Consider the following 16,667-nt stretch of genomic DNA (forward strand, 5'->3'; position numbering starts at 1 on the left):
AACCTTGCGGTCAACCTGAACTGTTGGATTTGTTTGTTCGCAACGCCGTGATAGCCCTGGACAGAGCTATTGACTTCAAGAAACTGCATTTTGAGTCTATTCTTGGAGTATTCTTATCTTTATTACTATTTGTTGGATTTCTATCGTTTTAGTCTTGTTTTACACTGATAAATATTGGCTATTTTTCTAAAACTGGTGCAGTGTCCTTTTGTAGTGTTCTTACTGTCTTACTGTGTGTTATGTCCAAATGCTTTACACATTACCTCTGAGATAAGCCTGACTGCTCATGCCAAGCTACCAAGAGAGTGAGCAAGGGTTGTTTTAGAAGTGCAATCCCCTTACCGGACTAGAAGGAAGGGCCGCTACTTGTACAGGGTACACACTTGTCAACTAGAGACCCCCATTCCTAACAATGTTTTAAAACAAGCATAGGCAAAGCCAATGGGTCTCACGTATGCAAGAGTTTTTGGCTTTGCCAATGTGTTTTTGCCATGTTGTACACCAGCATGGCTGCTGTTTAACATGGCTAAACGTTAGTCGCATAGATGAGGGTGGCATGGAGTAGAGTGCCGTAGAGTGGAGTGGCATAGTGTTGTGGAGTGGCCTATAGTGTCTGAGTGGCGTAGAGTAGAGTGGAATTTCATGGAGTGGCATAGAGTATCATAGAGTGGCGTAGAGTGGAGTGGTGTGGCATTTCACTGATAAAAGTATACAGCGCACAAACGATAATGTGTGGAAATGTCATCACCTCGTGTATTGATTTGTTTTGATCATATTAAAATATTTGTCCTTACCACACTTCAGAATTGCAAAACAATGTTCTTCATTTATGCTATCCGAATTCTGATATATTCTGAAATATCTGCACAGTTTATTGACAGACATTTAAATGTTGTTGTGTGCTAGAAATAAGCCTTAGCTTTCAAAGCAAAATTGTAACATAAATCCTATCCCTTTGAAGTCAGGGACAGAAAATTAAGAATCAATCTCCCTCACAAGACAGAGGCTCACATATGACCTCAGTCTTTGAATGTACAGCAAATGTGAAAAGATAATAAAAAGATTTAAAAGCATGTTTAAGATAGTGAACTCTTGTAGTAGAATACAGTAAATAGGCTATGCTCCATAGGACTGGTGAACTCAAGCTGTATAACCTAAAACAATTAAAACCAGCAAATAGAAAGCAAGTTACAAAACACAAAGCTAATGGTAAGCAATGGGCGGAATGCATTCCAAGGGAAGCTTTAAGAATGTCCCCAAGAGGGTGTTAGAGAACCATACAGCTGTGCTGTCAGGTAGGCTTTGTCCTAAAAAGGGGCACCAGGATCTGGAACAATAACTGCACTGGCAACTGAGGTAAGTTAAACCATGATTTTAACCCCTTCGCTGCTAGGCCTTTTCCCCTCCTGTGCTAAGCCTTTTTTTGGCTATTTGGGGTAGTGTGCGCTTAGGTCCCTGTAACTTTTTGACCACATAAGGTATCCACGCCAATTTTGCGTCCTTTTCTTCCAACATGATGGGGATTCTAAAGGTACCCAGGGCTTGTGGATTCCCTTGGAGGGGTCCCAGAAATTAGCCAAAATACAGTAGAAAATTTTTTTTTCAGAAAAATTGGAAAAACGGCCTACAAATGAACACCTCTGGGTTTATCCCTGCAAATGTTATCGAAAGTGTTTGTGGGCTGGAATCACAATTTTCCCTGCTTTTAGGGAAGGACAGTCTTTTGTCAGAGAACTAACATTTTTACACAGTTTTGGCATTTTTCTGAGACATAGCCTATTTTTGCTATTTTTAGTGCTTTCAACCTCCTTCCCGTTGATGGTAAAAATGAGTATGAAAGCAATAATGGATCCTGGAAAGCTATACATTTTAGAAAAGTAGACAACATTTTGAATTCAGAAAGGTGTCATTTGTGTAGATCCATCAAGATTTCTTTATAGAAACTAACAGTTAAATATTGGAAAAATGTTAAATTAGTTGACAAAAACAGCCTTTTGTGTCAACGTTTTCACCTGTAACTTCTTGTAATTATGACAGCTCTTTGAAAGCAATATACTGTTACATCCACTTGACTTTCCTAGTTGTGGGGATATATAGGATTTGTAGGTTCACCAAGAAGCAGTTGAACCCAGAGTAAAAAACTGAGTAGCAATTTGCAATGGCTTTTTATTATGTACCGGGTATAGAGCAATTATTGTGCGAAAATGTATGCATGGAATAATCGGTATGAAAGACACCTATGTATTTCTGAAATGGGTACAAATTATAGAGTTTAGAAACAGTACATATTTGCACATTTTCAAAATTGGGAATACTCATACTAGCATGCAAATTATTGGTCATTTTTTAAAATGACTTCTTTTTTACACAATGTCTTTCATTTGGAAGGCTGAAATGCATCAAAAATCAACAGGTAATAACAGTTGCTTTACAAATATGAATTACCCTAAGTCTTCCAATAAAAATGGTACCTCACTTGTGTGGGTAGGCATAGTGCCCACGACCGGAAAGGGCTCAAAACCCAACGTGAACACACCACATTTTCACAATGAAAATGTACCCATTTTTTGGAAATGTGTAGATGTCGTTTTTGAACCCTAGCTCTGCCGGCACCTAGGGAAACATAGAAAACCCATACATTTCTTAAAACTAGACACCCAGGGAAATCCAGGATGGGGTAATTTGACTGCCTGCCACCATGTTCTGTTACCCAGAATCCCTTTAAAACCTAAACATATGTCAAGAAAGCCACATTTTCTCCACATTTCTGTGCTGAAAAGTTTTGGAATTTGCGTGGATCTACACATTTCTACCCACCCTGCATTCCCCAAAGTCTTGCGAGGAAAACGGTACCTCACTTGTGTGGGTTGGCCTAGTGCCCGCGACAGGAAGCGGTGCAAAACGCAACGCGGTCACATCTCATTCTCGTGGTGAAAAATGACCTTTTTTGGCAAGTGCATAGCTGTAGTTTTTGTACCCTAGCTCTGCCGGCACCTAAGGAAACCTAGCAAATCTATACATTTTTGAAAACTAGTCACCCAGGAGAATCCAGGATGGGGTGACTTGATTGCTTCCCATCAAGTTCTGTTACCCATTATCCCTTGCAAACTTAAAACATTGTCCAAAAAAACACATTTTCCCCACATTTCTGTGGTGGAAAATTCTGGAATCTGCGTGGATCCACAAATTTCCACCCACCTCGCTTTCTCCAAAGTCTTCTGAGAAAAATGGTACCTCACTTGTGTGGGTCAGCCTAGTGCCTGCAACAGGAAACGGAGCAAAATGCACCATGGTCGCACCTCAATTTCGCAGTGAAAAATGACCCTTTTTTGGCAAAGTGCCTAGCTGTAGTTTTTTAACCCTAGCTCTGCCGGCACCTAGGGAAACCTAGCAAACCTATACATCTTTTAAAACTAGATACCAAGGGGAATCCAGGATCGGGTGACTTTACTGCCTCCACCAGGTTCTGTTACCCAAAAACCCTTGCAAACCTAAAAAATTGACAAAAAAAACACATTTTCCCCACATTTCTTTGGTGGAAAGTTCTGGAATCTGTGTGAAGCCACAAATTTCTACCCACCCCGCGATCCCCAAAGTCTTCTGAGACAAATGGTACCTCACTTGTGTGGGTCGGCCTAGTGCCTGCGACAGGAAACGGTGCAAAACGCAAAGTGGTCATACCTTAATTTCACAGTGAAAAATTACCCTTTTCTGGCAAAGTGCCTAGCTGTAGTTTGTGAACGCTAGCTCTGCCGGCACCTAGGGAAACCCACCAAACCCACACATTTCGGGAAAGTAGACACCCGGGGGCTTCCAAGGAGGTATGGCTTGCGTGGATCCCCCAACGTTTCCTACCCAGAATCCCTTAAATTTTAGCTGAAAAAATAATTTGTTTTACACATTTTCATGTGGGAAAGTGTGCCATCACCGGGCTCACACAAATTTCCTACCACCCAGCCTTCCCCCAGGTCTCCCGATAAAAATGGTGCCTCACTTGTGTGGGAGGCGAGGGTACCTGCGACAGACAAGGGCCCAAAACATAGTAAGGCGACATCAAAATTGCCTATCTCAAAACCACCTGCTTTTACAAGGGGGGGTGACCTGGGTTTTTGGCTCCGTGCTCGCCGGCCATCTAGGGAAACCAATTAAGCCCACACATTTCTGAAAAGTAAACACCAGGGGGCTTCCAAGGAGGTATGGCTTGCGTGGTTCTCCCAACGTCCCCTTACCCAGAATCCGTTGCAAACCTCAATTTTAGCTGAAAAAAATCATTTTTTTCACACATTTTCGTGTGAGAAATTGTGGCATCACCGGGTTCACACAAATTTCCTACCACTCAGCGTTCCCCCAGGTCTCCCAATAAAAATGGTGCCTCACTTGTGTGGGAGGCGCAAGTACCCGTGACAGGCAAGAGCCCGAAACGTAGTGAGGCGACATCAGAATTGCCTATCTCAAAACCACCTGCTTTTGCAAGGCAGGGAGCGTGAGTGAGGTTGTAGGTCAGTAAGTGAATATGAGTTAGAGTTTGTTGACAATGAGTGAGCGAAATTAAGAATGACTGCAAGTGAATGAGAGGGGGGTTAAGAAAGAATAAGAATGAACATGAGAGAGTGTTAGAGAGTGTGTGTGATAATGAGTGTGAGTGGAATAACTAAGAGTGAGTGACAAGTGAATGAGTGTAAATGAGTAAGAAAGAATGAGTCATGGTCAGTGAGAATACCGTAGATTGAGTAAGAGTGAAAGTGAGTGTAAGTGTGTGTGACTGGGAAGGTATGAGTGAGGGTAAAAGTGAATGTGAGTGAATGCAAGTGAGAGTGACTGGGAATGAATGAACGTGAGTGAGATTGTGTGAGGGAGAGTAAGAGTGAGTGCAAGTGAGTGTGATTCAGAGGAAGAATGAGTAAGGTGTGAATGAGAAGCAGAAATGAGTAAGTGAGAATGTGTGAGTGCCAAAGAGTGAGAATGAATGAGTGTGAACAAATATAAGTGAGTGTGGTTCCATGCTTGCGAGTCTGCCATTGGTACTGATATATTGAAGGCATTTTTTGGCTTATAGAGGCTTCCATAGCAAAATACTGGAACTGTAAATACTGGAGGCAATTCTTCTTATGACAGGCATCTGTGAGAAATTGACAATATATTGGCACTGACGTACTGGTGGTAGTTTTGGGGATAACGATCCCTTATAGTATACGCATGGCATTATTAGCAACATTCTGGCATGGGCATATTGAATGTCATTTTTGTCATAAGCGGCATCAGTTACAAAATGCTTACCCTAGAACATTGAGGGTATTTTTCTTTGAAATCTGAGGGCACACATAGCACATTTAAAAAAAGTGGGATCAACTATTGGGGAGGGTCAGGTTTTATAGGCTTGGCAAACCATGAAGGGACTTCACCATTTAAGGATTGCCCTTTCAGAGCCTATGGATTATTAGCAAAGTTATGTAAAAGTTGTGCTTCAAAATGCAATATTTGACCCCAACTTTTCTTGACGGGAGAAGACCCATATGGACACCACTAGATGAGGGCTGCTTCATTTGCTTCACTTGTTCGCTAGAATTTCTGGCAAGTAATACGCCAAACAAAATTTCAAAGATCACATCAATACTGTAACAGAAGTGTTATCTAAAATAGATGTTTGTCTGTGTTCTTCTGTTATTTTGATCATGCCGTTGTTATGGAAGTTTAACTATGTCAATTATCATGAAGGCCTCAGGGTTAAAGTAATGCAACATCAATTCCTCTGAGATTCAGGGTCATAGATTATATAATGTCACATCCTGTGATGTCATTAATGTCAAAGGGTGTGTGATGTTATTTCCTCTACCCCAGGCATTTTGATGAATACACCTCTATGCCTAGTGTGAAAAGTTCTGTACATTACAGTAACTCTGCACATTCATGTCTCAACAGGGCATTCACTTGAGCAGATGTCTGGCCACAGCTATTTCCTGTCAGAAGTTCGTCCTATCACTGGATACAACGGGCGATATGGCTACCGGAGGAACACCACACCTCTACGTAAGAAGCCTTCACCATTTGGTATAGGGACGCCTTTCCCACTGTACTAAGGCGTGCCAACCGATCTATCTTCAGCTGAGCCCAGTAGCTGAACAAAGACCTTCACAGTCAGCAGGCATTTTCATTCTTGTTTATAATAATCCTGCTGGTGGATTGCAACATTTAGACAAGATATGCAATAAAGCTGTTTTTCCATTTTAATCAGATTTCTGGAATGCTCTGGTGTTTATGCTTAAATGTGCTATCTAATTTCTTTTTAGATCTCATAATCCCGGCTCCCTGATAAATATTCGTAAAAAAAATTGTTGTCCAGTGATTTTAATTTTTGATTTGTGTTTTTGGATCATTAGAGAAGTAATTTAGCTTGGTAAGACATTGCTGATCCAGGTAAAAAATTTCGGGATTACATTTTAAAAATGACTGACGTGTTGCAGTGATGATATAATATTTCAGGAACCATGAGACCTAAATACTTCATTTTGATGTCAAAACATAGGTTTTAGGGATCAAGTAGTCTTTATAGAAGGAGAAAATAACTCCTCAGAGCAGCCCATCCACCAATTTCCAAAATAGCGTCTATAACAGAGGAAAAAGAGACATATATAGAAATGAAACAAATAATAATGGTTTGTAATCCTTTTATGTACACACCAAACATTGTTTATGATCTGAATAGTACATTTGCAGAATGTTGAACATTTGGGAAGAGCATATCTACAGGGACATCATTTTGTAGCACAGGTTTTGCAAGTACATGTATATGCAAGTTCTGTGGGTAGAAGCTTTAACCCCTTGCGAGCTGCGGGTTTTCCCGCTGTGCGCTGACTTTTTCGAAAAGCCGCGGTTCATGACGAGCTCAGCTCGTCATGAGCGTACGACAGGCGTAACTCATGACGAGCTGAGCTCGTCATGAGCGTGGAAGGGGTTAAAGAAATTTTGTAGATTTTAGCACACAATAAATATCTTCCCAACCAAATTCAAGTGGATTTTTTTCTTCATATGCCTGATCCAAAATATATTCACATATAATCAAGTAGAACACTCCTTTAATGTGTCCACGCACAGAATATGACGTCAGTGGAAGGTCACTTAACAGGACTGATCTCTTAAACTCACTGTACCGAAGATCATTGAATGTGTGACAGTCAGAACTAATTTTCAACAGACACACAAGGTATTTTTCTACCTCTTTAAAATCACATTCTTCTGTCTCAGCAAATCCATTTAGAAACTTTACAGGTTCAGCAGTTAAAGCTCCAAGCTTTGTTCCAATTTTGCTCATAGTGTCATCACGCATAAGAATATGTGCCTTGGTAAGAACTCTGTGCATCTGTGGGTCACGTTTCTTGTACAGAATATGATATGAACTCGGGGCATCTCTGGGTAAAGTTTCTTGTACAGAATATGATATGAAGCAGGATTAAGTGTGGGACACCAAGATGAGGAATTTTGGGGTCTCCTACCCCTAGTGAGCCACTGCATCCATGAGTACTCCAAAATTCAGCATTCCAAGTGCTAGGAGGCATAATTGCAGACTGAGCCCTGAGGGCGGAGCCTCCTGTGGAATGCTGAAAAGTGCCCTTGCAATCCTGTAGTGTGGACACCAGGAGGAGACATTTTGAGGTCTCCTGTGTCATGGTTCCCGGGGTCTGACCTTCCAAATAGCCACAGCGCATTTACCTCTTGCGCGCATGCGGGAATTAGTGCTCCTCTTCCCGTTGGCTGGCGAGTTACAGTCCAGCTTACGACCGGAAACCGCCAATGTGTCCCCGATTCAGAAAAGGGGGTGGTGATGAACAGAGTGTCTGAATTAAGCAGACCACTCTTACCCAGTCCAAAGATCAGGGCTTGATCCATCACCGTTATTTAGCTCACTGCCCCATCCCAGCTCAGAACCTGGCTATATGCAAATTAGTCTGTCCCTGGCCCAGTGCATCATGGGAACAGGGCAGACCAAACTACCAAGCCAATTCTTCACCAGAAAGGAGACAAGCTTCCGGGGACCGGTTTCTGGCATTTCAGCCGTCGTCGGCCCGGCTTGCTTGAATCCTGATGGAGCAGTGAGCAAGGGACTCATGTCTGAGTATACCCTGCCACACCTATAGTGGCCAAAAACGATTCAGAAAAGGGGGTGGTGATGAACAGAGTGTCTGAATTAAGCAGACCATTCTTACCCAGTCCAAAGATCAGGGCTTGATCCATCACCGTTATTTAGCTCACTGCTCCATCCCAGCTCAGAACCTGGCTATATGCAAATTAGTCTGTCCCTGGCCCAGTGCATCATGGGAACAGGGCAGACCAAACTACCAAGCCAATTCTTCACCAGAAAGGAGACAAGCTTCCGGGGACTGGTTTCTGGCATTTCAGCCGTCGTCGGCCCGGCTTGCTTGAATCCTGATGGAGCAGTGAGCAAGGGACTCATGTCTGAGTATACCCTGCCACACCTATAGTGGCCAAAAACGATTCAGAAAAGGGGGTGGTGATGAACAGAGTGTCTGAATTAAGCAGACCACTCTTACCCGCTCCAAAGATCAGGGCTTGATCCATCACCGTTATTTAGCTCACTGCCCCATCCCAGCTCAGAACCTGGCTATATGCAAATTAGTCTGTCCCTGGCCCAGTGCATCATGGGAACAGGGCAGACCAAACTACCAAGCCAATTCTTCACCAGAAAGGAGACAAGCTTCCGGGGACCGGTTTCTGGCATTTCAGCCGTCGTCGGCCCGGCTTGCTTGAATCCTGATGGAGCAGTGAGCAAGGGACTCATGTCTGAGTATACCCTGCCACACCTATAGTGGCCAAAAACGATTCAGAAAAGGGGGTGGTGATGAACAGAGTGTCTGAATTAAGCAGACCACTCTTACCCAGTCCAAAGATCAGGGCTTGATCCATCACCGTTATTTAGCTCACTGCCCCATCCCAGCTCAGAACCTGGCTATATGCAAATTAGTCTGTCCCTGGCCCAGTGCATCATGGGAACAGGGCAGACCAATGTGTCCCCAGCGCTTCCGGGGGAAACCGCATAAACCACAGCAGTTCCCGCCGGTTCAGTGCTTCAGATTGATGCTGACACTTTGCTGTTGCTGCCTGCTTCCCCGCTGGATCTCCTTACCGGTGTTTACCGAGTCCGCCCTGGAGCGCTATGCTGTTTTATTGAAAAGCAGCGATGGAGCGCTTCCCTGCATTCCAGAAACGCCACAGTGGAGCGCTTCCCTGCATTCCAGAAAAGCCACGCTCAAGCGCTTCCCTGCATTCCTGAAACGCCGCGCAGGAGCGCTAATTTGCATTTCTGAAATGCCGCGCTGGAGTGCTGATTTGCATTTCTGAAACGCTGCGCTGGAGCACTATTTGCATTGCTGAAACGCTGCACTGGAGCGCTTTTGTTTTATTCGCTATAGCTAGACACCACACTCTTGTGTCTTGCTTTGGGTATTCACTCACCGCGCAGGAGCGCTTGTTTTTGCTTGTTTAGACCATGCAGGAGCGCATGCTTGTTTTCTTTTTCTTGCTTTATATGTTGGGGGGGGTTAGACTAAACCTACCTGACTACACCGTAGTGCTTGACAGTGAATACTATTCACCGCGCTGGTGCGTCTGCCATTTCCTTTGTCTAAGTTTCCCTGGAGCTAGTACTATCATCCTTGTGGAGCTGTTTGCATAGTCCCTAAACATTGCGCAGGAGCGATGCCTCTTCTACTGTTATCACTGATGACATCTCCACGCAAGGTGCTACCCTCCACAAGGTAAGCGCGACCCCAAACATGCGTAGGAGGTAAACCTAGATAGGGTGTTGTCTGTGCCGGGTATTACAGGGACTCCCTATCTCTCTTCCAGCTGGAGTTGGCGGTTCTTCTCTAAACCAAGGGTGGTTCTCTTCTGGTCTTCTGAACACTCTCCCTGTCATCTTTGGCTTCCTTCCACGGTCCCATCTCCATCCCGGTTGGTGTACACTCCGTAACAGTGGTAAGGTGGGTACGTGGGGAGATAGCTTATGTCGTCTCTGCGGGAATACTTCGCAAGCAACAGGTAAGTCTTGTGGGGTACTTGACAGAAACTGAAGCCCAAGTGTTTCATCTCACCCGGACGACATGAGCGATCCCGGGATCACCTTACAGGACATAGAGGCCATGCTTACTAGTATGCAGGCAGAATACCTCAGTCCACGCCATGACATTACGACCTTACAGGTTCAGGTGGGCGCTGGGACACCGGGTCCTTGAGGTCCTTCTCCTTCTTCCAGGGTAAGACAGGAAGGGATACTACGGCCTCCCTTATTCACTTTTGGGGGGTCGTCCTCTGCTTCCAACAAGGACCATGCCATACAGGTGATAGCACCCCACCCAGTGCAACTAGCACCTCCCGAACGCTTTTATGGCGACAGCACCAAATATAGCATCTTTCTTCACCAGTGCCACCTACACTTCATGGCCAGAGCAACGGCCTTCCCCGATGACGCATCCAAAATCGCCTTCATTCTTTCATATATAGGTGGTAATGCCGCTCAGTGGTCCATATCCTTGGTGGAAAACAACGACCCCATGCTATACAACCTACCCGTGTTCAAAGAGACAATTCGACAGATGTTCGCCCGCCACACCTTTGTACAAGCCGCAGATAACCAACTACTCAATCTAAAACAAGGTAACACCGACCTGCTCCACTACATCACGACGTTCAGCAGACTTGTCATCAAGGCCCGTTGGCCTGAATCCAAGAAAGTATCCATCTTCTATAGAGGTTTACGGGACGAGCTGAAAGATCTAATCTCGCAGATGCCTGACCCCCCAGAGGAAATAGGGCCATTCATTGATCTGGTGGTTAAGGAGAACTACAGGATACAGGAGCGAAAGACTAAAAAGACCAAAGGAGGAGCTAATCGGTTCTTGTCCTTTAGGGATAGAGCAAAGGACGAACCAGCTCCGGCCAGTGATGTACCCGAACCTATGCAAATAGGTAGCATACGGGGACCACTCACCAGCGAGGAAAGAGAGAAGCAAAGGAAACACAATCTGTGTTTATATGGTGGCAAAAATGGTCACTTCGTCAGGGAATGTCCAGTAAATCCCACACGAACAAGGGGAAGGAGACCCTTCGCACTGCCTGTGTCCAAAGGAGAGATGCTGGGAAACGGAGAAATCCAGTAGGCAGAGGGGACAAGCTACTGGGTTTGTCATCCTGCAGGACAGCGACCCCTGCCTTCTTAGGCGGCAACCGTCATCTGGGTGTTGACGTGGTACTGCGAGCCCGATCAGGCCGGGTATGGCAGGTGACGGCTTTTCTCGACTCCGGAGCCACCGGCAATTTCGCTGACACGCAGTATTCTAAGGACTTGGGTATGGCCATTATACCCAAGGAAAAACCAGAAACAGTCAAGGCGGTAGACGGCATGGATCTTACCTCCGGTCAAATTCGGTATCTGACAGAGGACATGGCTATGACATTTATAAACAACCGCACAGAAACCATCGGCTTTGACGTCATCGATGCATCCCAGTTTCGAGTCATATTGGGCCTTCCATGGCTAGTGCATCACAACCCACGGATCATTTGGGCATCCAAGACCATTGACCTGGATTCAGAGCATTGTCACAATTCCTGTTACAATCAGACAAAGAACTACGGTAACAGCACCATACAGGCCCACTCTCTGCCCTTGACAGCGATGGGTGCGGTGACCCAGGACAACCTCCCAGAAGTATACCTTGACTTGGCGAATGTGTTCGACAAGAAGGGTGCTAATACCCTTCCTCCTCACCGCTCGTTTGACTGCAGGATAGACCTCATTCCTGGTTCCACACTTCCTTGCAGTCGGATATATTCCCTCACAGAAAAAGAGAACGAACACCTATGCTCCTATTTGGACGAATACCTACGTTACGGGTTCACACGCCACTCCAGATCACCGGTATCCTCTCCTGTTTTTATTTTGTGGTGAAGAAGGAGGGAGATCTGAGGACCTGCATTGACTTCAGGGCGATGAACGCCATCACCGTGAAGAATAGGTATCCCCTGCCTTTGATTTCCAAGCTGCTGGACCAGGTCAAAAAGGCCTCCATATACACCAAGTTGGACCTGCGGGAGGCATATCACCTCGTCCGAGTCCGAAGGGGTGATAAATGGAAGACCGCCTTCCGGACCAAATTCGGCCTCTTCGAGTATCAGGTCATGCCCTTCGGACTCTGTAACGCCCCCGCAACGTTCCAGTACTTCATCAATGAGGTAATCAGGGACTATATTGATGTCTTTTGTATAGTGTATATCGACAACATATTGATATACTCGTGTACTGTCACAGAACAAGTCCAGCATGTATGTACCATTCTCCAGCAACTGGAACGCCATTGTCACAATTCGCTCCCTGTGCTCTCGTACCCACCACCAGGGGGCCACATAGTGGGACTTTCCAGTCTTCTAATAAGCTTCCAGACCCTCCCCTGCATGCATATCTTGACTTCCAGCCATTTGTACACTTATTGGGAAATGACATCCATTCCCAATCCATGCCGGGTTTTGTGAAAGCCAGCCTGCTTATACTTGAAGCTAGCCTACTCATGCCTGAAACTCCATTACCCAGAATTTCCTGCTCACTGCTTTGTCTCCGCCCCTGCAGGCCAAAGATGGGTGGAAGAATTCAGCTCACCTGTGGCTGGCTCCTGCTAGCCTGCTCACACCTGATGCATATGATTACTGTGAGCTCTTTTAAGCCCCAGCTACCTTCAGGTTAAGGTAAGTCGTTGTAGCTGTTTACCAGTGAAACCGATCCTTGTTTCCAGTGCTCCCTGAGCTTTTGCTATTCTTGTTTCCAGTGTTTCCTGAGCTTTAGTTATGCCTTGTTCCCGACCTGCTGCTGTTTTCCTTGATCCTGAATTGGCACTGCCTGCAGTGCTACCTTGACCCCTGAGCCTTAGTATTCCTTTCTCCTGAACTGCAGCAGTTTCCCTTCTCCTGAATTAGCACTGCTTGCAGTGCTACCTTGTTTCCTGAGTTCCTGAGCTTTAGCTATTCCTTGTACCTGAATTAGCACTGCCTGCAGTGCTCTTGTTTCCTGAGTTCCCGAGCTGTAGTTCTTCTTAGTTCCTGTTCCTGGGCTTCGGCTATTTCTTGTTCCTGATTTGCATTGCTTGCAGTGCTCTCTTGACTCCTTGTTTCCTGAGCTGTAGCTAATTCCCTGTTCCAGAACTAGCACTGCCTGCAGTGCTACTTTAACTCCTAAAGCTTTCGTGATTCCCTATTCCTGTACTAGCACTGCCTGCAGTGCTACCTTGACTACTTATCTATAGTAATTCCCTGTTCCTGAACCAGCACTGCCTGCAGTGCTACCTAGACTCCTGAGCTTTAGCTCAATTCTTGTTCCTGCCCCAACTCTGCTTTCTTTGCTACTTTGTTTCCTTGATTCCTTAACCTGCACTATTCAAGTATACCCTTGTAGCCTCCCCTTCTGTATAAAGCGATACAAAAGGGGATGATGGAGGGAGCGTTTGAGCAAATCAAACACTCACCCCCAGTCAACTGATCTGGGTTTAACCCATCACCATTCTTTAGCCCACTCAGCCACCCCAGTTCAGACATGGCCATTATGCAAATCAGTCTGACCCTGTGCCTCATGGGAACAGTCCAGCCCGAACTGCCAAGCCATGTCTTCCCTGGACCGGAAACAAGCATCCTGGGACCGGTAGTTCGGCCAAACATTCCGTGTTCATCTACACGGATCACAGGAACCTACAATTCCTTCGCTCAGCCCGTGCCCTTACATCAAGACAACTGCGCTGGACTCTATTCTTCAATGAATACTACTTTAGCATTTCATACCGACCTGGTAAGGAGAATGCAAAGGCGGATGCGCTGTCTCGTCTGGAAGAAACCAACAAAACCATATCCACCCCAGACCCGGTGTCCATTATTCCTGAGCACCATTTCCAGGGGGTGGTTCTGTCTTGTGAGTTACTTACCCAGCTACAGAAGGACATAGACCAGACCGGTCCGGATGCCGTATTGGAGGAACAAAATGGTATTACCACACGGAACAGGTTCCTGTGCAAGAACGACAAGTACTACCTGCCATTGATGACACACCAACAACAAGCATTGTACATGTGTGATGATCACATCTTGTCTAATCATCCGGGATACCACAAGACCACTGAACTACTAGAAAGGCACTTCTGGTGGCCCACATTGGAAGCAAACACCAGGGCCTATATAGCTCGTTGTGCGGTGTGCGCCCAAGGAAAGAACATATCAGTGCCCTCAACGGGGCAGTTGCATCCCATCCCTGTTTCTCCTTATCCGTGGCACACCATCTCCATGGATTTCGTGGTGGAATTACCGGCCACGGAATCTGGTTATACCACTGTGCTTACCATCGTTGACCACCTCTCCAAGATGGCTCACTTTGTACCCCTGAAAAAACTGCCTTCGGCAGCTGAACTGGCTGTAGTGTTCCTGCAAAACGTAATCTGGCTACACAGCATTCCGTCTGTAGTGATAACAGACCAGGGTTCACAGTTCATGTCCCGTTTCTGGAGCGAAGTATGCAAGATCATGGACATGGACGTACGCTTATCGTCCGCATATCATCCCCAGACCAACAGCCAAGCGGAAGAACGAATCACACCATGGAACAGTATCTCATCTGCTTGTTACTAGCGGTGGACAGGAAATGGGCCGTAGTGCTGTGGATGGTGGAATATGCTTACAACAACAACAGGTATTCTGCCATTGGCATGTCTCCCTTCTATTGCCTCCAGGGAAAACATCCACGTACGACAGCATGGGATGAATCTCAGCACAGTCACCTGCCCACGGTTCGGGCTTATCATGCCTACAAGCAATTCGCCGACAACCACCGGAGGACGGAATCAGAGTACAAGAAAGGGGACAGAGTATGGCTCTCCATTTGAAACCTCAATGTGCCTTGCCCAAAGAAGCTACTGCCTTGCTTTGTGGGGCCCTACGTCATTGAGAAGGTGGTTAACCCTGTTGCCATGAAACTCACATTACCACCCCAAATGAAAGTACACCCAGTCTTCCATGTTTCCCTGCTACGTGCTGTTCACCCTGAGTGCACTGTCTCTTCTCCCCCTTCCCCGATTCTCAGAGATGATCACCTTGAATATGAGGTCAGGGCTATATTGGGTTCACGTCGTACCCGGGGGTGGCTTTATTACTTGGGTGACTGGAAAGGGTACGTCCGGAGGAGCGGTCCTGGGAACCCCTATCCCACGTTCATCAGGCTCTCCAGCTAGTCTGCACCTTCCACATCAGTCACCCACTGAGCCTTCACCCAGCCACCCCTGTCTGAGCTGTGTGGTTGGAGGGGGGGTTCTGTCTTGGGAGGGGGTACTGTCATGGTTCCTGGGGTCTGACCTCCCAAATATCCACAGCGCGTTTACCTCTTGCACGCTTGCGAGAATTAGTGCAACTCTTCCGGTTGGCTGCCGAGTTACGATCTAGCTTACGACCGGCAACCGCCAATGTGTCCCCAGCGCTTCCGGGGGAAACCGCATAAACCACAGAGGTTTCCGCCGGTTCAGTGCTTCAGATTGACGCCGACACTTTGCTGTTCCTGCCTGCTTCCCCGCTGTATCTCCTTCAGGTGTTTCCTGAGTCCGCGCTGGAGCACTATGCTGTATTGCTGAAAAGCCGCGCTGGAGCGCTTCCCTGCATTCCAGAAACGTCACGTTGGAGCGCTTCCCTGCATTCCAGAAAAGCCGCGCCCGAACGCTTCCCTGCATTCCTGAAACACCTCGCTGGAGCGCTAATTTGCATTTCTGAAACACTGCGCTGGAGCGCTGATTTGCATTTTTGAAACGCTGCCTGGAGTGCTATTTGCATTGCTGAAACGCCGCGCTGGAGCGCTTTTGTTTTATTTGCTATATCTAGACACCACACTCTTGTGTCTTGCTTTGGGTATTCACTCACCGCGCAGGAGCGCTTGTTTTTGTTTGTTTAGACCGCGCAGGAGCGCATGCTTGTTTTCTTTTTCTTGATGCATATGTTGGGGGGTTAGACTAAACCTACCTGACTACACCGTAGCGCTTGACAGTGAGTCCTATTCACCGCGCTGGTGCGTCTGCCATTTACTTTGTCTAAGTTTCCCTGGAGCTAGTACTATCATCCTTGTGGAGCTGTTTGCTTAGTCCCTGAACATTGCGCAGGAGCGCTGCTACTGTTATCACTGATGACATTTGCACGCAAGGTTCTACCCTCCACAAGGTAAGTGCGACACCAAACGTGCATAGGAGGTAAACCTAGATAGGGTGTTGTCTGTGCCGGATATTACAGGGTCTCCCTATCTCTCTTCCAGCTGGAGTTGGTGGTTCTTCTCCAAACCAAGGGTGGTTCTCTTCTGGTCTTCTGATTACTCTCCCCGTCATCTTTGGCATCCTTCCCCAGTCCCATCTTCATCCCGGTTGGTGTACACTCCGTAACAGGGGTAAGGTGGGTAGGGGGGGCGATAGCTCATGTCGTCTATGTGGTAATACTTCGCAAGCAACAGGTAAGCCTTGTGGGGTACTTGACATCCTGCCCCTAATGAGCCACAGCACCCATGGGGACTTCGAAGTCCAGCATTCCAAGTGCTAGGAGGCACGATTGCAGACTGTGATACCTGGGGGCGATGCCTCCCGTAGCATGCTGAA

General features: G+C 46.5%; 1 protein-coding gene across 1 annotated transcript in view; it reads left to right on the forward strand.

Annotated features, from left to right (window-relative positions):
- LOC144783269 (sperm microtubule associated protein 1-like) overlaps nucleotides 1-6,228 on the forward strand; it is a 329,056-nt gene extending 322,828 nt beyond the window's left edge. Inside the window, exon 3 of the mRNA XM_078662334.1 lies at nucleotides 5,920-6,228. Within this exon, the coding sequence (XP_078518460.1) occupies nucleotides 5,920-6,077 (158 nt within the window). The 3' untranslated portion in view covers nucleotides 6,078-6,228. The remainder of the gene's footprint in view (nucleotides 1-5,919) is intronic.
- The last annotated feature ends 10,439 nt before the right edge of the window (nucleotides 6,229-16,667 follow it).

This window comes from Lissotriton helveticus, chromosome 9, assembly GCF_964261635.1.
Source record: "Lissotriton helveticus chromosome 9, aLisHel1.1, whole genome shotgun sequence".
Lineage (NCBI taxonomy): Eukaryota > Metazoa > Chordata > Amphibia > Caudata > Salamandridae > Lissotriton > Lissotriton helveticus.